This window comes from Microcaecilia unicolor, chromosome 1 (assembly GCF_901765095.1).
Source record: "Microcaecilia unicolor chromosome 1, aMicUni1.1, whole genome shotgun sequence".
In the NCBI taxonomy this organism is placed as follows: domain Eukaryota; kingdom Metazoa; phylum Chordata; class Amphibia; order Gymnophiona; family Siphonopidae; genus Microcaecilia; species Microcaecilia unicolor.
Window position 1 is genome coordinate 766352726 of NC_044031.1, and position 23439 is coordinate 766376164.

The following is a 23439-nucleotide window of genomic DNA, read 5'->3' on the forward strand; positions in this document are numbered from 1 at the left end:
CTGCATTCAAACAGTGGAGGAGTGGCCTAGTGGTTAGGGTGGTGGACTCTGGTCCTGAGGAACTGAGTTCAATTCCCACTTCAGGCACAGGCAGCTCCTTGTGACTCTGGGCAAGTCACTTAACCCTCCATTGCCCCAGGTACAAATATAAGTACCTGTATATAATATGTAAGCCGCATTGAGCCTGCCATGAGTGGGAAAGCGCGGGGTACAAATGTAACAACAACAAAGCGGCAGTCGCAGATCGCCTCTCTTCTGGCCTTGCCTCTGTGTGTCCCGCCCTTGCGGAAACCGGAAGTTACATCACACAAGGGCGGGACACGGAGGGAAGGCCAGAAGAGAGGTGATCTGCGACTGCCGCTTTGAATGCAGGGGGCCCGGAGCCATGGTGGCAGGCAGGTGAGACCATGGAGCTGCGGGGGGGGGGGGACAGCCTTGCCCCGGGCCCAGCCTAGTCTCTTGGTGGTCCTGCGTTGGGTTACCGCTGCTCTGTAAAAGGGCCTCTTAAAGATCTGTTTGCCAAGCCAGGATATGTATTATCTAAAGGGGAGTTCATGGCAGTGTACAATTTGAAGAATAAGGAAAAAAAAAAAAACTCAGGAAGAGGAAGTAGCAAATGTTAAAAACAATCCATTCTCTTATATGTACCTATTAAAATTCCTCCAAAACTTCAAGATTCATATGTAAACGTTTTGGAAATTTTCCGTAAAAGAGAAAGTGATGATTCTTGTTTTAAATCTAATGGTAATAAACTCCAGAGTCTAGCACCTTGGACTGAGAATAAACTATCATGGATAGACATAAGTACATAAGTAATGCCATACTGGGAAAAGACCAAGGGTCCATCGAGCCCAGCATCCTGTCCACGACAGCGGCCAATCCAGGCCAAGGGCACCTGGCAAGCTTCCCAAACGTACAAACATTCTATACATGTTATTCCTGGAATTTTGGATTTTTCCAAGTCCGTTTAGTAGCGGTTTATGGACTTGTCCTTTAGGAAACCATCCAACCCATTTTTAAACTCTGCCAAGCTAACCGCGTTCACCACGTTCTCCGGCAACGAATTCCAGAGTTTAATTACACGTTGGGTGAAGAAAAATTTTCTCCGATTTGTTTTAAATTTACTACACTGTAGTTTAATCGCATGCCCCCTAGTCCTAGTATTTTTGGAAAGCGTGAACAGACGCTTCACATCCACCTGTTCCACTCCACTCATTATTTTATATACCTCTATCATGTCTCCCCTCAGCCGTCTCTTCTCCAAGCTGAATAGCCCTAGCCTCCTTAGTCTTTCTTCATAGGGAAGTCGTCCCATCCCCGCTATCATTTTAGTCGCCCTTCACTGCACCTTTTCCAATTCTACTATATCTTTCTTGAGATGCGGTGACCAGAATTGAACACAATACTCAAGGTGCGGTCGCACCATGGAGCGATGCAACAGCATTATAACATCCTCACAACTGTTTTCCATACCTTTCTTAATAATACCCAACATTCTATTCGCTTTCCTAGCCGCAGCAGCACACTGAGCAGAAGGTTTCAGCGTATTATCGACGACGACGACACCCAGATCCCTTTCTTGGTCCGTAACTCCTAACGTGGAACCTTGCATGATGTAACTATAATTCGGGTTCTTTTTTCCCACATGCATCACCTTGCACTTGCTCACATTAAACGTCATCTACCATTTGGCCGCCCAGTCTCCCAGTCTCGTAAGGTCCTCTTGTAATTTTTCACAATCCTGTCACGATTTAACGACTTTGAATAACTTTGTGTCATCAGCAAATTTAATTACGTCGCTAGTTACTCCCATCTCTAAATCATTTATAAATATATTAAAAAGCAGCGGTCCTAGCACAGACCCCTGAGGAACCCCACTAACTGCCCTGCACCGCCTGCACCGCCTGCACCGAAGACTTATATTGCACAATTTTAATCATTGGTAAACCTAGAGTCCTAGAAAAACAAAGTCTACGGCCTTGAGATGGAATCATCAATAATTCTCCAGTTCCCTCGGAATTTAATCCATATAAAAATTTGTAAATTATAATTATTTTGAACTGTTTTTGAAGAATCAACCAATGTAAGTGATTTAAAATAGACGTAATTCTATCAAATCTATTCAAGCCATAAATCAATCTTGCCGCTGTATTTTGTAGAATCTGTAAACGACTCTGTAATCTAGCTGAAACATTTTTATAAAAAGAATTGGAATAATCCAATTGAGGAAGCAACACTGCCTGAACCATCATTCTAAAACTATTCTTGTGACCATGAAGACCTGTTTGCTCTCAACTGTTTTTTTAGTAAGAGGGCCCTTTTACAAATCTGCAGGAGGGCTAATGCGCAGGTAGCAAGCACCAAATCAGTACTACTGCCCAGCGGTAATTCTGAGTTTCGCCTGCACCGAAGCCTTGCAGATCAGCCAGCAAGGTCCTCTTCTTCTGGCACAAGGCTTCGTTCTGTTTCTGTGAGTCTGACATCCTGCACGTACAATGTGCAGGACGTCAGAAACAGTCAGAATGAAGCCTTGCACGGGAAGAAGAGGACCTCGGCTGGTGGGGTCGTGGTCCCCTGCCAGCAAAGGTAGATGACGGCGTCAGTGGGTTGGCGGCAGGAGGAGGGGTCAAGAGGGTCATCTGTAGGGGGGGTCCAGGGCCAAATCTATGGGGGCCCAGGCCCCCATGGCCCCACGTGGCTACACCACTGGCGGTAAGGGCTCAGGCCGTAAATAGGCTCTCGCTAGTTTTCATTTTTGCACATGCCCCATTTCCCGGACCATTGAAAAATGGCCTTTTTCCTATCTGTGTAAGACGTAGCGCTGGCGTGCACCCAAAAGACGCGCCTACACTACCGCAGGCCACTTTTTCCTAAGTACATTAATCCAATATAATGCCTAAAACTTTTGAATGATTATCAATTGTTGAATTCTCACCAGAACATAATGTTACTATCTTATTTGAAAGATGGTCATAATCTCCAAAGCACAAAAGTTTTAGTCTTAAGCATATTCAGTTTTAAAAATGTGTAGTTGCCCATTCATCGATAATTGAAATATATCTTTGCAACATAAAATAGTATCTGAATAATTTTCTGAAGCAGGGCACTAAACTACTACTATAAATCATTTCTATAGCGCTACCAGTCGTATGCAGCGCTTTACAATTGAACGTGAAGAAAAGACAGTCCCTGCTCAAAAGAGCTTACAATCTAAATCAGGACAGACAGAGAAAACATCATCCACATAGGACAAGACAAAAATACCCAAAACTGTAAGAAATTTACCCAGTGAACTTAGGTAAATTTTAAACAGGGAAGGTGAAAGACGGGAACCCTGTGGAACTCCGCTACCTGGATTCCAACTGTAAGAATTCCCAGTTCTACCTTTTATTCTGTATGATCTAAGAATCAAACACTGTTTAAACTAATACAACACTGAACCTGCTATTCCCAAATTTGCTCATGAGCCGATGATTAGAAGCAAACGCAGGTGCTAGACTGTTAGCACCATACTAGCGCCTGCGATGGCTATCCGCCCCCTGATCAGAGCCCCTGAGCGCGTGAAACAACGCACTAATGGGCTCTGAACACAACTAACATGCAAATGCATGCTAAACTTATTCATCCCCAATGATCAGCGACCAGTGCGCCAAAGATTGGCGCGCTGCCATGGCAAACCCTACGCCAGATGGAGCTGGCATTAAGGTTTGCAGACCATTGGGGAGGAATGGTGAGCCCTGTCCAGCATGCATTTTCTACTTTAAAAGTAATGTTATAGTAGAAAAAGGAGACACAGTACTCTAAATGGATTCCAGAGACATGTGAGAGCACCTTGTGCAGGATACAGTCTGCCCTTCATATCTGCTGGACCGTGACATGGGAGATCTGGGTGGTGGTCTTACGTTTTTCGGGGTGCATGTGTTTCGGAGCTGATGTGGCAGGACTCTTGGGCAGGGACTGAAAGGTGAAAGAAAAGGGGAATCTGACCTCACCTCCATCACACACAAGCAGAAGGTCATTCTACAAAGGCCAGCAGTGCCAATTATATATCAGCAACTGTGTACGTAACTCCTGAGTCGGTATTTCCCTGGGAATGCTCACATACAAATGCTGTTGATTTTGCACAGCACTGACAGTATTCTAGAAGGATAGCGTGGAAGTGCTTGGCGCAACCTAGCCCCTCTCACAGTTACATGCTGAGCTAACGTGGAACAGCACGTAAGTGCAAATTTGCATCTTATTAATCAACTAGCTGTCCCCCCTGGCGTTGCTCAGCAATAGATTAGTACTTTGTAATTGAGAAAAGCAAAGTTTATCTGTGTGTAATGACACTGTATAAGTATGCTGAGGGGTGAGTGTGTGTGGAGGTGTTCTACTCTGTGGTGTGTGAGAACGGGTGAGTGTCAGTGGGGTGTGGTACTGAGGGGTGAGTGTGAGTTGGGGTGTGTGATTGGAGTTGTTTTGCTGAAGGGTGTGTGAGAAAGGGTGACATTGACATTGAGTTTAATGCACCCTTAAATCAGAAAACGTGGAGACTGGAACCCTACCTAGCACTAACCTTTCTTTTCCAATCAATTTCTTTAGGTTGATTTTCTTGATTAGTTGTTTCTTTCAATCTAGCAAGTGCCTGCAGTTTGGCTTGCACCGCTTTCCAGTCAAAACACATCCTTCTTTTCAAGGGCATATTGAAATTCAGCTTTTCGAGGAGCATTCCCCTGGCGGGGTTGTGAATTCATGTACACACACACACTTCCCAGCCTGACCCCAATACTTTCTCTCTAATCTGTTCCGAGCAGTCTCTGAACCTCCCTTATACTGAAATTGTTAGGGAAGACGACTGAGGGGAGATATGATACAGGTATATAAAATAATGAGTGGAGTGGAACGGGTAGACGTGAATCATTTGTTTACGCTTTCCAAAAATACTAGGACTAGGGGGCATGTAATGAAGCTACAAAGTAGTAAATTTAAAACAAATTGGAGAAAAAATGTCTTCGGTCAATGTGTAATTAAACTCTGGATTTGTTGCCATTGTGATAAAAGCAGTTAGCTTAGCAGGGTTTAAAAAAAGTTTGGATGGCTTCCTAAAAGAAAGTCCATAAGTGATTATTAAAATGGACGGGGGAAATCCAGCATAAAAGGTATTGTACTGTTTTGGGATCTTGCCAGGTACTTGTGACCTGGATTGACCACTGTTGGAAACAGGATACTGGGCTTGATGGAATGGCAACACTTAAGAACTTATGAAGGTATTAGAGAATGAGAGAGGGACAACTGCACAGTTGCTGTCTGTGTTTCTCCCCACCAGTCTCTGAGTCCTCACCCCATCCCAAGCAGTCTCTGTTACAGTCTCCCACCCCCTCAGTTTGTCCCTTAGTAGTCTGTCTTATCTCATGGACTTGAGAGGGGGTAGTGAATTCATGCACACACACACACACTCTTCCCAGCCTGACCCTAATACTTTCTTCCTGCCCTGTTCCCACCAGAGTCTGAGCCCTCACCCCAGTGGCGAACCTAGGTTGGCTGCCACCTGGGGCGGATTGCCGCTGTGCACCCCCCCCCCCCCCCCCCGCGGGTGCAGCAGCATCCATCCCCCCAGGGTGCAGCATGACACCCGCCCCCCGGTGCAATGACACCCCCCTCCCTGGCACATCAAGCTCCCCCCGGGTGCATTCTTGGCTGCTGGAGGGTGCAGAGAGCAGCCGCGCGCCTGTCAGCTCCGCTGGCTCCATGCTTCCTCTGCCCCGGAATAGGAAGTAACCTGTTCCGGGGCAGAGGGAGCAGGGAACCAGCGGAGCCGATAGGCGTGTGGCTGCTCTCTGCACCCTCCAGCAGCGTGCACCCGGGGTGGACCGCCCCCACCGCCCCGCCCTTGCTAAGCCACTGCCTCACCCTGTCCCAAGCAGTTTGTCGCTTAGCAACAGCAAGAAACAACTTTCCAAACTGCAGCCTATTCATTTAATGGATGGAGGTATTGCTCCCCCTCCCCTAAGTGCCCCTGTGAACCAAACTACACAGTAATCTGGGCAGGGGTGGGTAAAGTCTGCATGCCAGGTCTGGAGGCTGTAGCTCTTCGGGGGCTGAGGAGTTCAGACACGGACAAACAAACAAACACACACGTCTGTTTTATATATACAGATTGGCTTATCTGATTTTATAATCTAGGTTAAGTGCAAAAATCTGTGCACAAGATTATTGAATTAGGGGGGCAGCATGAAAAATAACGCACGGTGTTTTTGCTTTCTAGACGCCAATGTGGATGTCATTTATATCTGTCCCCTGGAGCTGCATCAGGAGACACTGCAGTATTACTCGAAGCTCCTGGGCTTACAGGCAGCTGTCAGATCTGGCAACCCCCAGGACATGACTGACCTGCAGGACAGGTTCAAAATCCTCACCCCTGAAGCCATAAACAGCTTCCCGGTGAGTTTCCGCTTCTAATTACTGCCATAAAATGAAATTGGAAATGTTCTACACACCCCAGTGAAATACATAACAGTAGGTTTTAACAGCTTTACTGATTACAATACTAGTTAGATTCAGAAAGAGAAGTCTGGCATGTTAGTTTTGTCAGACCTGAATATACTAGGAGCCCATACAACGAGTTTTGGAACTGCTCTCACTAAATCGTTGGCTCACCATAACTACCCTGTCTCTAGTCTTTAAGAGTAGCCTAGTGGTTAGTGCAGTGGACTTTGATCAAGGGGAACTGGGTTCAATTCCCACTACAGCTCCTTGTGACTCTGGGCAAGTCACTTAACCCTCCATTGCCCCTGGTACAAAATAAGTACCTGAATATACTATGTAAAGTGCTTTGAATGTAGTTGCAAAAACCACAGAAAGGCAGTACATTAAGTCCTATTCCCTTTTCCCTAAACTGATTCACCAGTAGTCACTCTTCCAATGTTAGGATGAGCTTCTGAAATAAAGAGCAGGATTTTATTTACTTCTATCAGAGAGGTGTGGTAGCCATGTTAGTCCACTCTTAAGGTTATCAATAGAAATCAAACAAAATAAAACATGGAAAAGAAAATAAGATGATACCTTTTTTATTGGACATAACTTAATACATTTCTTGATTATATATATACTATCTGCTACCTCATTTGCTTATTTCCGATCTGAGGAAGAAGGGCAACCTTCGAAAGCTAATCAAGAAATGTATTAAGTTATGTCCAATAAAAAAGGTATCATCTTATTTTCTTTTCCATGTTTTATTTTGTTTGATTTCTATAGATTCTACATGGAATGTTGCTATTCCACTAGCAACATTCCATGTAGAAGTCGGCCCTTGTAGATCACCAATGTGGCCGCGCAGGCTTCTGCTTCTGTGAGTCTGACGTCCTGCACGTATGTGCAGGACGTCAGACTCACAGAAACAGAAGCCTGCGCAGGAATGTTGCTAGTGGAATAGCAACATTCCATGTAGAATGTCCAATAGTAGCAACAGAATCTCAATAGTAGCAACATTCCATGTAGAATCTCCAATAGTAGCAACATTCCATGTAGAATGTCCAATAGCAGCAACATTCCATGTAGAATCTCCAATGGTATCTATTTTACTGTCATAGTAATGCTTGAATGTTTTCACTTATATACACTGTCAGCTAGCACATTTGCTTATTTCCGATCTGAGGAAGAAGGGCAACCTTCGAAAGCTAATCAAGAAATGTATTAAGTTATGTCCAATAAAAAAGGTATCATCTTATTTTCTTTTCCATGTTTTATTTTGTTTGATTTCTATTGATAATCTGTATTTACTGAATTGTTTTTTTTTTTGCAAAAATTTGTAACTACTCATATAATATAAAGATATTTGGCTGAAAATTGCCTGTTGTTTCGTATAAACTACCTGAAAGCTATTGAAGTGGTGGACATTTAGGTATATTAGGAATTCTTTTTGTCCCTGGAGGACTCACGGTGTGAGTTTGTACCTGAGGTAATGGAGGGTTAAGTGACTTGCCCAAGATCACAGGAAGCTGCAGTAAGATTTGAACTGGGCTCCCTCGGTTCTAAGTCTGCTGCTCTGCCTTTAGACTACTCTTCTACTGTCATTAAATTTCAGCTTTTTTCTCCAGTGTTAATAGCTATCTGATACCGAACAGTCTTGAACCTGTGCCCTGGGGGTTAGGAGATTGCTGCCTTCCACAGTGGCGTACCAAGGGGGAGGCGGTGGGGGCGGTCCGCCCTGGGTGCACACTGCTGGGGGGGTGCCGCGCGCCGGTCAGCGTCGTTCATTTCCATGCTCCCTCTGCCCCGGAACAGGAAGTAACCCCCGGGGGGTTCTTTCGCCGGAGGGGGGGGGGGGGTCGCGCTGCACGGGGGAGGGGCGCTGCACCTGGTGGGCGGGGCGCATCGGCGATCTGCCCTGGGTGTCAGCGCCCCTAGGAACGCCACTGGCCTTCCATGAGAAGCTACTCTGCCCCTTAAAATGGCAACTTTCTTTCCAGTGTCCTTTGTCCTGCTTCTGCTATAGGTGAGCCCTTAGGTTCCCTGAGGCCCCGCAAGACCTCAGAGGACAGTCGCGCACCCCGAATCTTCACCCGCGGCGACCGCCGTTCACCAAGGGTTGAGCCCCCAGCTGCAGGCGGCCAGCAGGACTGCTGGAACCGCGGGGTGACGGCCGGCCTGGCTGGTAGTCAGCAACTCAGTCTCTGAAGGGCAGCTAGCAAGGACGGCTAGCACTGAAGAGGGACACAGTCTCTGAAGACAGCTAGCAGGGACGGCTAGCACTGAAGAGGAACACAGTCTCTGAAGACAGCTAGCAAGGACGGCTAGCACTGAAGAGGGACACAGTCTCTGAAGACAGCTAGCAAGGACGGCTAGCACTGAAGAGGGACACAGTCTCTGAAGACAGCTAGCAAGGACGGCTAGCACTGAAGAGGGACACAGTCTCTGAAGACAGCTAGCAAGGACGGCTAGCACTGAAGAGGGACACAGTCTCTGAAGACAGCTAGCAGGGACGGCTAGCACTGAAGAGGGACACAGTCTCTGAAAACAGCTAGCAAGGACGGCTAGCACTGAAGATGGACCCAGTCTCTGAAGGCAGCTAGCAAGGACGGCTAGCACTGAAGAGGGACACAGTCTCTGAAGACAGCTAGCAAGGACGGCTAGCACTGAAGAGGGACACAGTCTCTGAAGACAGCTAGCAAGGACGGCTAGCACTGAAGATGGACCCAGTCTGAAGGCAGCTAGCAGGGGCGGCTAGCACTGAAGATGGACCCAGTCTCTGAAGGCAGCTAGCAGGGACGGCTAGCACTGAAGATGGACCCAGTCTCTGAAGGCAGCTAGCAGGGGCGGCTAGCACTGAAGATGGACCCAGTCTCTGAAGGCAGCTAGCAGGGACGGCTAGCACTGAAGATGGACCCAGTCTCTGAAGGCAGCTAGCAGGGACGGCTAGCACTGAAGATGGACCCAGTCTCTGAAGGCAGCTAGCAGGGGCGGCTAGCACTGAAGATGGACCCAGTCTCTGAAGGCAGCTAGCAGGGACGGCTAGCACTGAAGATGGACCCAGTCTCTGAAGGCAGCTAGCAGGGACGGCTAGCACTGAAGATGAACACAGTCTCTGAAGAACAGCACTCCGAGATCCACTGTGTCGGCTTCTGACATCTGAAACGGAAGCACTGGAACCCTCCAGTTCCCTTGTTTAAATCTCCCGCCAGTCCGCCCCTTCCCCGGAAGAGGAGCCAATCCCCCCGGCCCTGGCAGGCAAGGAGCGCCTGGATTGGCCGGCCTGCCCTGCAGGCGGAGTCTCAGTTCCGGCGCGCCAATCCAGCGCGAGTAGGCGGCGCTTCCTCGCTGGTCCGCTCCGGGCCAGGGAGACGTCGATGCCGGCGCCGCCATCTTGGCTGGCGTGCTCCCTTCTCCGAGGCCGGCGTTCGCTCCAGCGGGTCGCCGGCCTCGGTCCGACCCGTGGTAGCGTCGGCTCCGTCAGCGGTCCGTCTCTGCCGCCCTGGACACCGCGAGGCCCGATGACCATCGCTCCCCCCCGTGGGAGCACAGGTAGGGGCCTGGGACCGGACATCCTTAAATTTCAGCACTTTTCCCCCAGAGCTAATTGCTATCATGCACAAGCCTGCCTTGAACCTGTGTCCTTCAGGTTGGAAGACAGGAGGAACAGAGGCATTCCTGTGGCTGTGTCTAGGTCAAAAGAGGAAAACAGCAGAAACAAAACAGGAGACAACCCACTGCAGTATCCAAGCAGACAGTACAAACAGCAGCAGTGATCCAAGGAAGGACGAGACAGCAAAAGTTCACTCAAATGTAACTTTAATGGAAACTAGACCCAACCTGGCCAAGTTTCAGATAACCTTTGTCAGGGGTCTACAAACAATAAATATAAATCCATATAAATATAAAAATAAACATTTATAAAAACATCAATTAATCATATGTGAAATAAAAGACACTACAATAAAAATAGAAACATTACCACACTGGTTTCCAAATATATTCTCAACCTACACTGGCTACCAGTACAAGAACGCATCGCTTTCAAGATCTGAACATTAACACATAAAATAATTTACGGATTGGCACCAGAATATATGGTCCCTTTGATTGATCTACCTCCGAGAAATGCCGCAAAGATAGCTCGCTCCTTTCTTCAACTACATTACCCATCTTGCAGGGGAGTCAAATACAAGCTTGTTTTTGCCTCAGCCTTCCACTACTCCAGTCCGAAGGTTTGGAATGTTCTACCTTTGCATTTAAAATTGCAAGCTGATCACCATCTTTTCAAGAAGTTGCTGAAAAAGCTCCTCTTCCAAAAAACATACTCTATCAGTAACTCTGCTGTTTAGTCCTGTATCCTGCTGCTAATGTCACCACCTTATTCTTCTATAGCTTTCATGTACTGTACTTTTATTTTTTTATAATTTATGTAAGCCACATTGTGCCTGCATTTGTGGGAAAATGTGGGGTAGAAATGAACCATAAATAAATAAATGTACTGTAATTCCCTGTACAATCATAAGTCTTAAATGAAAAAAAAAAACACTGGTATGCTGAAACATTTAAAACCAGCAAATGCTAAGCTACCATTGTAAACATAATATCTGCATTAAAAATGTACCATAGGTACCACAAACTAATTAGAAAACTAAGGGAGAGAGTAAAACCTGAAGGCCCATGCAGTCAAGTACGTACCACTGGGGTTCTATTCCAGGTTCTTCCTTATGCCGCTGGCATCCCATCCTACATCTATGGATCTTCAAGTTTCAGGAAGTTTTTCCCTGAGCCCCTACTCCCTATGGTTCAGGGCAATTATTGGCGCTGCTCACTGCACTTGAAGTATATTTATGCATGAGACGTATCTTCGATTTCCACTGAGGGCATTCCACTTCCAGCACTGGGCACTTCCTTTTGGCCTCATGTCAGCTCCCGGGGTCTTCACCAGGCTAAAGCGGCTAGGGCTCTTCAGCTTGGAGAAAAGGCGGCTGAGGGGAGATATGATAGAGGTCTATAAAATAATAAGTGGAGTTGAATGGGTAGATGTGAAGCGTCTGTTCACGCTTTCCAAAAATACTAGGACTAGGGGGCATGTGATGAAGCTGCAAAGTAGTAAATTTAAAACGAATCAGAGAAACCTTTTCTTCACTCAACGTGTAATTAAACTCTGGAATTCGTTGCCAGAGAATGTGGCAAAGGCGGTTAGCTTAGCGGAGTTTTAAAAAGGTTTGGACGGCTTCCTAAAGGAAAAGTCCATAGACCATTATTAAATGGACTTGGGGAAAATCCACTATTTCTGGGATAAGCAGTATAAAATGTTTTGTACATTTTTGGGATCTTGCCGGGTATTTGTGACCTGGATTGGCCATTGTTGGAAACAGGAAGCTGGGCTCGATGGACCTTTGGTTTTTCCCAGTATGGCAATACTTGTGTACTTATGTATGTACTTATAAGACGCAGCATAAGGAATGTCAAGTCAAATGCAAAGTGCAGGGCCGCCAAGAGAGTGGGCCCTGCCCGGGGCAAGGCCACCCCCAGGACCCTGCTGCTGCCGTCCCCCCGAGGTCGCCACCGCCGCCCCTCCCTCTGTCTGCCACCGGGCCTGGCCCCCTGCATTCAAATCACAGCGCCTCACCTCGCTCCGTGTGAAAGTGCAGCAGTGGCAGGTCACCTCCCTTCAGACCTTCCCTCCCTGTGTCCTGCCCTCGCAGAAGTTACGTCAGACGAGGGCGGGACACAGGGAGGGGAAGGCCCAAAGGGAGGCGATCTGCAGACTGCCGCTGCTGTGCTTTCACACGGAGTGAGGTGAGGCGCTGTGATTTGAATGGAGGGGCGGATAGGACTGCAGCGCTGGGCCCCCCTTGGAGGACCAGGTCCGGGGAATTTTGTCCTCCCTGCCCTCCCCCCCCCCCCCCCCCCCCTCGGCAGCCCTGGCAAAGCGCTGATAAGGAAGGCAAAGAGGGACTTTGAAAAAAAGATTGCATTGGAGGCAAAAACATAGTAAATTTTTTTAAAGGTATGTTAAAAGTACGAAGCCGGCAAAAGAATCGGTTGGACCACTAGATGACCAAGGGGCAGTCAGGGTAGACAAAGCCATAGCGAAGAGATTAAATGAATTCTTTGCTTCGGTCTTCAGTGAGCAAGATTTGGGAGAGATACCTGTGCCAGAAATGGTATTCAAATCTGACGAGTCATAGAAACTAAATGAAATCTTTATAAACCTGGCACAATTTGAAAAATTGAAGAGTAGCAAATCTCCTGGACCAGATGGTATTCATCCAAGAGTACTGATAGAATTGAAAAATGAACTTGCGGAACTATTGTTAGTAATATGTAATTTATCTTTAAAATCAAGCTTGGTACTGGAAGATTGGAGGGTGGCCAATGTAAAGCCGATTTTTTAAAAAGGTTCCAGAGGAGATCCAGGAAATTATAGACCGGTGAGCCTGACGTCGGTGCAAAGCAAAATGGTAAAGACTATTATAAAAATTACAGAGCATATTCAAAAGCATGGATTAATGAGACAAAGCCAACATGGATTTAGTGAAGGGAAATCTTGCCTCACCAATCTATTACATTTCTTTGAAGGGGTGAACAAACACGTGGATAAAGGTGAGCTGGTCGATATTGTGTATCTGGATTTTCAAAAGGCGTTTGACAAATTACCTCATGAAAGACTCCAGAGTCATGGGATAGGAGGTAGTGCCCTATTGTGGATTAAAAACTGGTTAAAAGACAGAAAAAGAGAGTAGGGTTAAATAGTCAGTATTCTCAATGGAGAAGAGTAGATAGTGGGGTTCCCCAGGGGTCTGTGCTGGGACCGCTGCTTTTTAACATATTTATAAATGATTTAGAGATGGGGTAACTAGTGAGGTAATTAAATTTGCTGATGACACAAAGTTATTCAAAGTTGTTAAATCACAGGAGGATTGTGAAAAATTACAAGAGGACCTTACGAGACTGGGAGACTGGGTGTCTATATGGCAGATGACGTTTAATGTGAGCAAGTACAAAGTGATGCATGTGGGAAAGGGGAACCCAAATTGTAGCTACGTAATGCAAGGTTCCACATTAGGAGTCACTGAGCAGGAAAGGGATCTAGGCCTCATTGTTGATGATACATTGAAACCCTCTGCTCAGTGTGGGCGCCGGGTAAGAAAGCAAATAGAATGTTAGGTATTATTAGGAAAGCAATGGAAAACAAAAACGAGGATGTTATAATGCCTTTCTATCGCTCCATGGTGCGACCGTACCTCGAATATTGTGTTCAATTCTGGTCGCCGCATCTCAAAAAAGATATAGTTGTCACATCCGTCGCTCCCTCCGGCTGCTCTTCTGCGGGAAGCAAGGGCCGGGAGGAAGGACCCGCAGCTAGAGAGGGCTTACCCGACGGTTTCCTGGATGGGCGCCTGCTCCGGGTACAGTTAGGGCCGAGCCGGTGTCCATTGCGGAGATGGCCGGCCTTCTTGAGGCCGCGGCTGAGAGCCGGGGCTCGCCGCGGCGATGGCCGTCCTGTCCGGGGCCGAGCCCGTGGGCAGGCGATCGCGGCTTCCGGGCTCTCGGTCGCCGGCTATGGGGTCCATGCTTGCGCCAGCAGGGAGGATGGCGCCGAGACGCGATGGCCGGCATCTTCTCCACATTCGGGCGCGGGAACCCGAAGCTCTGCCTCAGAGGAACCAGATTGGGATGCCGGTGCTGTAGCCCCGCCTGAGAAGCCGGACAGAACCAACCAGAGGGATTTCTTCAGTAGCCGGGTTCCGATTGGCCGGCCATGTCGGCTGGGGCTGGGCGGTTGAATGCTGACAGTATTTAAGGAGCGGGGCTGAAACAGGATGTTGCTTCAGGTTCTGTTTCCCTAGGCCAGTCTTTGCGTGTTCTTGTTTTCAGTACGTTCCCTTGCTCTCCTGGTTTAATCTTTGGACTGTTTCTGGATAACTTTGCTAGCCGCCTGCCCTGACCTGTTGCCTATTTTTGGACGATGCTGTGAGCTGCCTGCCCTGACCTGTTGCCTGTTTTTGGACGATGCTGTGAGCTGCCTGCCCTGACCTGTTGCCTGTTTCTGGGCTACTCTGATTTCCACCTGCCCTTCCCGCTCCCGGTTCCGGTACTGGGTCAGTTCGTCAACCCCGCGGTTCCGGAAGTCCCGTTGGCCGCCTGCAGCTGGGGGCTCAACCCCCGGTGAACGGCGGTCGCCGCGGGTGAAGTCTTGGGGTTGCATGGCTGTCCTCTGAGGTCCTTTGGGGCCTTGCGGGACCTAAGGGCTCACCTTCTTTTCAGACAAGACAATAGTGGAATTAGAAAAGGTGCAGAGAAGGGCGACAAAAAAGATAAAGGGGATGGGACGACTTCCCTATGAGGAAAGACTAAAGCAGCTATGGCTCTTCAGCTTGGAGAAAAGACGACTGAGGGGAGATATGATAGAGGTATATAAAATAATGAGTGGAGTGGAAAGGGTAGACGTGATTTGCTTATTTACTCTTTCTAAAAATACTAGGACTAGGGGGCATGAAATGAAGCTACAAATTAGTAAATCTTTTTTTTTTAATTTTTTATTTATAACCATTTAAATTGATAAAACAACTTGCTGGAAATACAGAGAAAGTAATATGTAGGAATTATTTCAGTCAGGTAATTCTATTCTCTTCCTTAGACCACTAAATAGGGAGAGTGAAACAAGATAAGGAGAATCAATTAAACAGTAAACAGAAAAACAGAAAAAAAACTGTGGTATTAACCTGATTATCCCCAGATATTACTCGTCTAATTCATTATTCCACATTGAAATTAGTAAATCTAAAAGAATCGGAGAAACGTTTTCTTCACTCAACATGTAATTAACCTCTGGAATTCGTTGCCATAGAATGTAGTAAAAGCAGTTAGCTTAGCAGGGTTTAAGAAAAGGTTTGGCTGGCTTCCTAAAGGAAAAGTCCATAGACCATTATTAAAATGGGTAAAATCCACTGCTTATTTCTAGGATAAGCAGCATGAAATGTATTGTACTGTTTTGGGATCCTGCCAGGTATTGGTAACCTGGATTGGCCACTTTTGGAAATAGGATGCTGGGCTTGATGGCCCTTCGATCTGTCCCAGTATGGCAATACTTATGTACATGGTCTTCACCATCCATGTAACACCCACCTCATTTTTACATAGGAACTGCCTAAAGGACCCTGGTTTCTTTTTTTTTTATTCTTTATTTATTCAATTTTCAATTACATTCCAAAGATAAACTTTGTCAAGAAATATATGAAAAGTTTCAAAGAAATATACATCATCATTATGGTGAAAACCATAAGATAGAAAAATTAATTCCTTTATACATAGTCCTCAAAAATGAGGACCCTGGTTTCTTAGTGCTGTTGGATCACAGGGACTCTGGACAACGTCAACCAGGTGTTCCCACAGCTCTTTGCTCTCTTTTTTATAGTGGACTCTTTGGTCTATTTGACACTGGGTCTCCCATTTTCAAATTCCTCATCCTCGCAGGATGCTGACAGTGACTGCATCCCATCTAGGATGGGACGTTCCTTTAGCCAGACTGCACGCTCAAGGCGCTTGATTAGCCCAGGAGACAGCTTTCCCTCTTACCCTTTGGGAATTCTAGTTAATCTGGACTGCTCTACAAGATTTCAGTGGTATGCTGTTCAGCCACTGTCAGGAAACACCTAGCCACCCACTTAGAGGTCTATCCCCAGCACAGCTCAGGTCCATCTGCACCTGTTGCTTGTGCTGTACACTAGCACCCTCCTCCCACTAACTGGGCGAGTCTCCCGCTCTCAAATTATGCCCAGTGATTTCTGTGTTACTGGAGCTACACTCCCAGTGGTCTCCCAGTTCCCAGAAACCACTCAGACCCAACACACAAACCACCAGGATTTCTTTTCAGTCCAGGCAGAGAGGCAATAAACTAAATATTGTTTATTGTCTTTTAAAAAAAATTGAACAGTGGAACAAAATAGTGCAATCAGCAAACGATAACAGGTAACTGAAATATGGAACAATTAAACATTTATATTTTGTCTAAACAGTATCTGGGAAGATCAGGACATATAACTGTTCACAGAGCCTCAGCAAAGAGATCTGTCTCCCTTTTCTCCCTGGCTAAGACTGTTTTGGGACCTTGCCAGGTACATAAGTACATAAGTAATGCCATACTGGGAAAAGACCAAGGGTCCATCGAGCCCAGCATCCTGTCCACGACAGCGGCCAATCCAATCCTGGATTGGCCACTGTTGGAAACAGGATGCTGGGCTTGATGGACCTTCGGTTCTTTATTAGCTGAAGGTGGGCAAAAATGTAAGCTCACTCTGCCACTGACTATATAATCCGGGGATGTCAAACTGCAGTCTTGACAGGCTGCAAACCAGGATATGCCTAATGACTATTCATAGGAGAGATTTGTGCACTTCCTGCATTGTATGCAAATATGTCTCATGATTATTTATCAGAGTAGTATTTCTCAGCCCTGTCTGGAGGCAGCTAGCTAGTTGGCTTTTCAGAATTATCACAATGAATATACTTTTAAAAATGTACATATAATGGAAACCCGCTGTCCGCAAAGGTATCTCCAGGAATAAATTGAGAAACCCTGCATTAGGAATATCCTGGAAACCTGATTATTTTGTGCCTCTGCAGAACTGCAGTTTGATACCCCTGACTGCTGCCAAGACATATCCTTCCTGAGCTTTGATTCATACTAATAAGCTTTCTCATCCTTGCGTATTGCAGCTCATTGAGTAAATTCTTAACAATCCACTGGAGAAGGCATTGCATGTATGGTTCTGAAGTGCTCTTTAGTGTATAGAGTATGAAAGGCACAATTTCAAACCACGTTAAGTCAAAATCAAACACTAAGAATCATGGAGCCGAGCCCAAGGAACCTCGGTTGTTCTTTTTACACATGAAAGTTGGAAGAGGCTCCTGCAGAACAGCTGCTGGGTTTATGAGACGGTGTCCTGAACTTCTCCTGTCCCTTTCCATTACATTTTGGGTCGGAAGGGTTCCTTCAGCAGTGTTCACGTTGCACCCGCAGTGCGAGAAGTGCTGCTGGGATGAAGCTCTGTTGTAGGCACTGAGCATCCTGTCTGAGTGACAGACGGATACTTGAGAGTGGATCAAATAAATACAGATGTGCTGTAATTAGTTCTATTCCCAACGAGGCCATTTGCAGCGGAGTAAAGATGTGAACAATTATAGAGCCTCACCTCAACAGCTTTTATCAATTTAAATGGCTATACTACAGCAGAGGTCATAACCTTGCCGGCTATTAATAATGTATTTATCAGGAGCAGGCTCAGGCACAGAGCACGCACCAGTTTAACAAGACAGGGAATTTCTTTTGACAGCATCTTTCATGCAAGATGTAGCACAAAACACAGCCACAGTTCCTTTCCTTCAAAGTGTTTCAAACAAGCACTTCACAAAACGAGGGAGACAGATTATGTGTTGTAGAAACGGTGCCCGAAAGCACCTTACAGATGCAGGCACATGTCCAGAGAGAAGCAGAGAAACCCTGCCCCAAAGCTCCCGCCAGATACAGCCTTTCATATGAATTGTACGGTAGAGAAAAAGGAAACAGGTTCCTACAGACAGTGTCACCCGTAAGAGTGCGATCTTTCAAAAGTGATCAGATAAGTTAATGAGAGAACCCGTGGAAATGTAAAAGAGGCTACATAGACTAGTGCTGCTTATTTATCAAGACATACCCAGTGCTGTACACAGTCCCTGCTCGGTAGAGCTTACCGTCTATTCGAGACAAACAAACAGGACAAATAAGGGATTGGGGAATTACTTAAGGTGGGAATAATTAATGGGAGTTAGGAGTTAAAAACAGCCTCAAAAAGGTTAAAAAGTAAAATCAAGAAAAGGTTGCAGGACAACCATGGAATGTGTCCAGATCTTTCTCTATAACATCAGTCTTTTTTGTGTATGGTGAACAGCGCTGCGTATGCCTTGTAGTGCTATAGAAATGATAAGTAGTAGTAGTAGTAATAGTAGTAAAAGCCTGCCCTTAGTGAGCTGTGAAGGCATTTGAAAAATAACAGCCTGGAAAAAATGTAACGTCTCTTTATCACAGTTCAAAACTTGTCTCCTGGGTCCACAGGGAGGCCAGAAACCATGAGGCTGAATTTTACTGTTTTCTAAAGACAAGGGTCAGAGCTCTAGTCATAAGGAATTTACTCCAAGATCTGGGGTTCCTAGCCCATTATAAACCATAAAGCTGTATGTCTCTGTTGATCACCCTCCCCTCACCTACCCACACCCATCCTGTTAGAATATCAATGATATGCTTTGATGTCCCCATGCATACCTCCGACCCACCCCCATCCTCCCACCCTGTCAGACTGTCATAGTAATGCTTGAATGTTTTCACTTATATATACTATCTGCTACCACATTTGCTTATTTCTGATCTGAGGAAGAAGGGCAACCTTCGAAAGCTAATCAAGAAATGTATTAAGTTATGTCCAATAAAAAAGGTATCATCTTATTTTCTTTTCCATGTTTTATTTTGTTTGAATTCTATAGATTCTACATGGAATGTTGCTATTCCACTAGCAACATTCCATGTAGAAGTCGGCCCTTGCAGATCACCAATGTGGCCGCCGCGCAGGCTTCTGCTTCTGTGAGTCTGATGTCCTGCACGTACGTGCAGGACGTCAGACTCACAGAAACAAAAGCCTGCGCAGCCTTCTACATGGAATGTTGCTAGTGGAATAGTAGCAACATTCCATGTAAAATCTCCAATAGTAGCAACATTCCATGTGGAATCTCCAATAGTAGCAACATTCCATGTAGAATCTCCAATGGTATCTATTTTACTGTCATAGTAATGCTTGAATGTTTTCACTTATATACACTGTCAGCTAGCACATTTGCTTATTTCCGATCTGACGAAGAAGGGCAACCTTCGAAAGCTAATCAAGAAATGTATTAAGTTATGTCCAATAAAAAAGGTATCATCTTATTTTCTTTTCCATGTTTTATTTTGTTTGATTTCTATTGATAACTCCAAGATTGGGAAAGATCATCTGAATCTACAGATTAAAGGGCCCACTAATGTACGAGGAATCTGGCCTCCCTGTGAGAGTTTCATACATAAGTACATAAGTAATGCCACACTGGGAAAAGACCAAAGGCCCATCAAGCCCAGCATCCTGTCCCAGACAGCGGCCAATCCAGGTCAAGGGCACCTGGCAGCTTCTCAAACGTACAAACGTTCTATACATGTTATTCCCGAAATTGTGGATTTTTCCCAAGTCCTTTTAGTAGCAGTCTATGGACATCCTGTAGCACCCCCCCCCCCCCAATACTACAGCCCTAAATCAAGGGTCCCACACTCCCTTAAGCACTCCCCAGTACTGCACCTTTATCTAAGGATGCCATATTCTTCTTCAGCACTTCAACACTTCCTGCTGTTTTCCCCAGACCACACCCACACTTCCCTCAATCCCTCCCTATTATGACAGTCACTTTATGTATCTGAGCATGTAAATATTTGCACAAGCAACCACCTGACTGCATATTAACGATTCTACTTTCTGTCTCTAGATATAGAGTCGTACCCAGGGCTTTTTTTGAGGGGGTACTTGGGGGTACTGAGTACTGGCACCTTTTCCTTTGTCTGCTAAAATTGACCCATGGTCCCCAAGTTTTAATGAAAGAGCTCAGGCTCTGCGCAACAATTCTGCATTGTCGTAGATTCTGTGACTGGTTGCAGGGGGCCTGGCTATTGTGGGGTGGGTCCCTCAGTGATCACCCCACCCCTGAAGGGTGGGCTAGCATTTGAGTACCGGCACCTTTTTTGCTAGTAAAAACGTACTGGTCGTGCCTACGATCATGGCCTATTAATCTGTGCCCCCTCTCCTTATTTATTTTTTTTTATTTGTAGCATTTGTATCCCACATTTTCCCACCTATTTGCAGGCTCAATGTGGCTTACATTTGCCGTAATGGCGATTGCCATTTCCGGGTAACAGAATTACAATTGGTATTGCATTAAGGAGCATACATACATGGTAATATTCATGGTGTATACATGAATGGTAACATATATGGGACATAGTGTATATGGAACAGATCGTGATATAATTATATACCATGTGATACATTTATGGTAAAGAATAAATTGTGGAAGATTCCTGAGTAATAGGTTAGATTGTAACAGACGTTAGTTCATCGTCTATCGAGAACTTCTGTTCAGCATAAGGATAGAGAGGTAGTGTTTGATCATTAATAGCAAAGAGGTTGAACAGTCAAGTGATAGAAGTTCGCATTTTTTATTTATTTATTTATCATTTTAATATAGAATAAACAAAGAATAACTCTTTGATAAGATACATCAACCTTTAAAAACAGAGAAAAAAAAACATATTCTAACTTAATAGATAAGTTTACTAACAGAGAATATATATTCGGCTGATAATTATAGTCCACAAATAGAGGGATTCAAGATATAATAATACCAAAGGAAGGTGGTGCTAAAACACATTAAATTAAAGGAAAACAAGCAGTGGTTATCCATATTTATATAGGACTTATTTATCTGAAATTAACCCTGGTCTCCCTTCTTATCAAGAAATGACCTCAAGTGATCTGGCTCAAAAAACACATATTTCTTCTCTTTAAACATCAGGACACATTTACATGGGAAACGTAATTGGAAGACTGCTCCTGTATTCAGAGATTCCTGTTTCATAAGCAGGAATTTTTTCCGTCTTTGTTGAGTCCATCGAGCAATGTCTGGAAATATGGAAACCTTCCTTCCTTTAAATTCAGGGCACATGTTTTTAAAATAAAGTCTCAATAAAGATTCTTTATCTTGCAGAAAAACAAAAGATACTATCAAGGTTGCTCTAGTCTCTGTATTATCCTTCGACTGTTCTAAAAAGTTTGTTAAGTCCAGTGCTTCGGATGATTTATCCTGCATAGAATTATCCTGTATTGGAGAAGTCTTCACATCCAAATAATACATTTTTTGAGTTGGGGGAATTGTTTGCTCAGAATACTTATATATTTCTTTCAAGAATTTAGCAAACATGTCTTTAGGAGGCACAAATTGAGATTTTGGGAAGTTTAATATTCGCAAGATCAGATTTCTTGAGTAGTTTTCCATATTTTCAATTTTTCTGTAGATTAACATGCGATCTCCAGAGATCTGAGCTTGTTGCTGGTTTAATTTTTCAACTTGTGTTTCCAAACTAGTCTGCTTCGTTAATATTCCCTCCATTTGAACTTTTAAAGAATTTATCTGAGAAGAATTGTTCAATGACAGTGTAATAAATGAAGTACAGACCTTGTGAAGTGATTCAAGGGCTGTCCAGATTGATTCCAACGACACCACTTGAGGTTTTCTCAGCGGTTCAATCGCCAAAGCGCAAGCCGAAGCCTGCGCTGTTGTTTCAGGCGACTTCCCGCCGGTTACCCCAGGCAAAACGTCCGGCGTTCGTTGGTCTCCCTGCGCCATCCCAAAGATCTCCTCAGTCTGCACGAACGTCTCCGGAGAGCGCCACTCCTTCGAGTTCCCCTTTCCTTCAGGGTTCGGTACAGAACCTCCGGGCGTTCGTGACGGCGTCGGGGTCAAAAGTCCCAACGGACTGAGCGATACTTAGCTCTCCAAGGCGAGGCTCTTCCCTGCCTCGCCAGCGGATACGTCCAAAACTGGAGTTGAAACCAGATACGCAGACATGGACTGCTGCCCAGGTAGGGAAGGATTTTGCTTCGGGAGAGGTGGTCCCCTCAGCTTTCCTTTCCTTTTCGGCATAATTATTAAAAGAAACTTGCTTTTGAGAAAATTTTTCTAGGAGCGTCCTCATCGCACATCCTGCTTGAGCGCCATCTTGAATCCTCTCCAGTTCGCATTTGTATAGATCGTGTATAATGTTAGTATTTAGTATTTAAGCTGGATGTTTGTGTTAGGCCTTCTTGAAAAGGTCTGTTTTCAGAAGTCTTCGGAAGATGGTTAGGTCTTGCATTGTTTTTACGGCCTTCGGTAGTGCATTCCATAGCTGCGTGCAGATGCAAGAGAAGTTGGATGCGTATATGGATTTGTATTTCATCCCTTTACAGTTAGGGTAGTGGAGATTGAGGAATGTGCGTGATGATCTTTTTGTGTTCCTAATAGGCAAGTCTATAAGGCCAGACATGTAGGTTGGGGCTTCTCCGTAGATGATTTTGTGGACCAGGGTACAGATTTTGAACGCAATTCGTTCTTTTAGTGGGAGCCAGTGTAGTTTTTCTCTTAGGGGTTTGGCGCTTTCATATTTCATTTTCCCGAATATGAGTCTGGCTGCTGTGTTTTGGGTGGTTTGCAGTTTCTTGATGATTTGTTCTTTGCATCCGGCATAAATGGCATTGCAGTAGTCTAGATGACTTAGCACCATTGATTGTACTGCTTCTGCAACTAATGGATTAGAAACAGTTCTTTCTATATCACTGCCAGTCTTTATTCACTTTTTTCCAGGGCCATTCCATGTGTTTAGCCACACTCCTGAAGTACAGTCCAAGGACCCTACAGAGAATCAAACTTCTGACCCATGGGAAAGATGCCTACATTGTAGGAGGACTCATTCACCAGGATGACTTGGCAGTGGCCGACATATTGAATATCCCTGTGCTGGGCTCTGAGCCTGGTGTGGCACAACTGTACAGCACCAAGTCTGGAAGTAAAAGGATCTTCGTCAGTGCAGGGGTGCCGACCCCTCCTGGCGATTACAACATCTACAGCTTACAACAGGTACTGTATGTCATCTTGCGATGTCTAGAGCAAAAGATTATACACAGGGGTTCTTCTCAACCCTCTCTTAAATGCACCTAGTCAGGATTACTACAATCAATGTGCATAGGATAAATTTGCATATGCAAATTTATCTCATGCATACATCTAATTCCAGCAACCCACTGACTAGGTGTGTCTAAAGGATTGAGAAGCAGTACGACCTTAGTTGCCACCCGGGGCAGAGCACCCCCCTCCTCCGAGGAAAGGGAGCAC

General features: G+C 45.4%; 1 protein-coding gene across 1 annotated transcript in view; it reads left to right on the top strand.

Annotated features, from left to right (window-relative positions):
* Positions 1-23439, top strand: part of IQCH (IQ motif containing H) — a 307537-nt gene that overhangs the window by 145268 nt on the left and 138830 nt on the right. Inside the window, exons 12-13 of the mRNA XM_030192830.1 lie at positions 6248-6423; positions 22912-23184. Coding sequence (XP_030048690.1) covers positions 6248-6423; positions 22912-23184 — 449 coding nt within the window. The remainder of the gene's footprint in view (positions 1-6247; positions 6424-22911; positions 23185-23439) is intronic.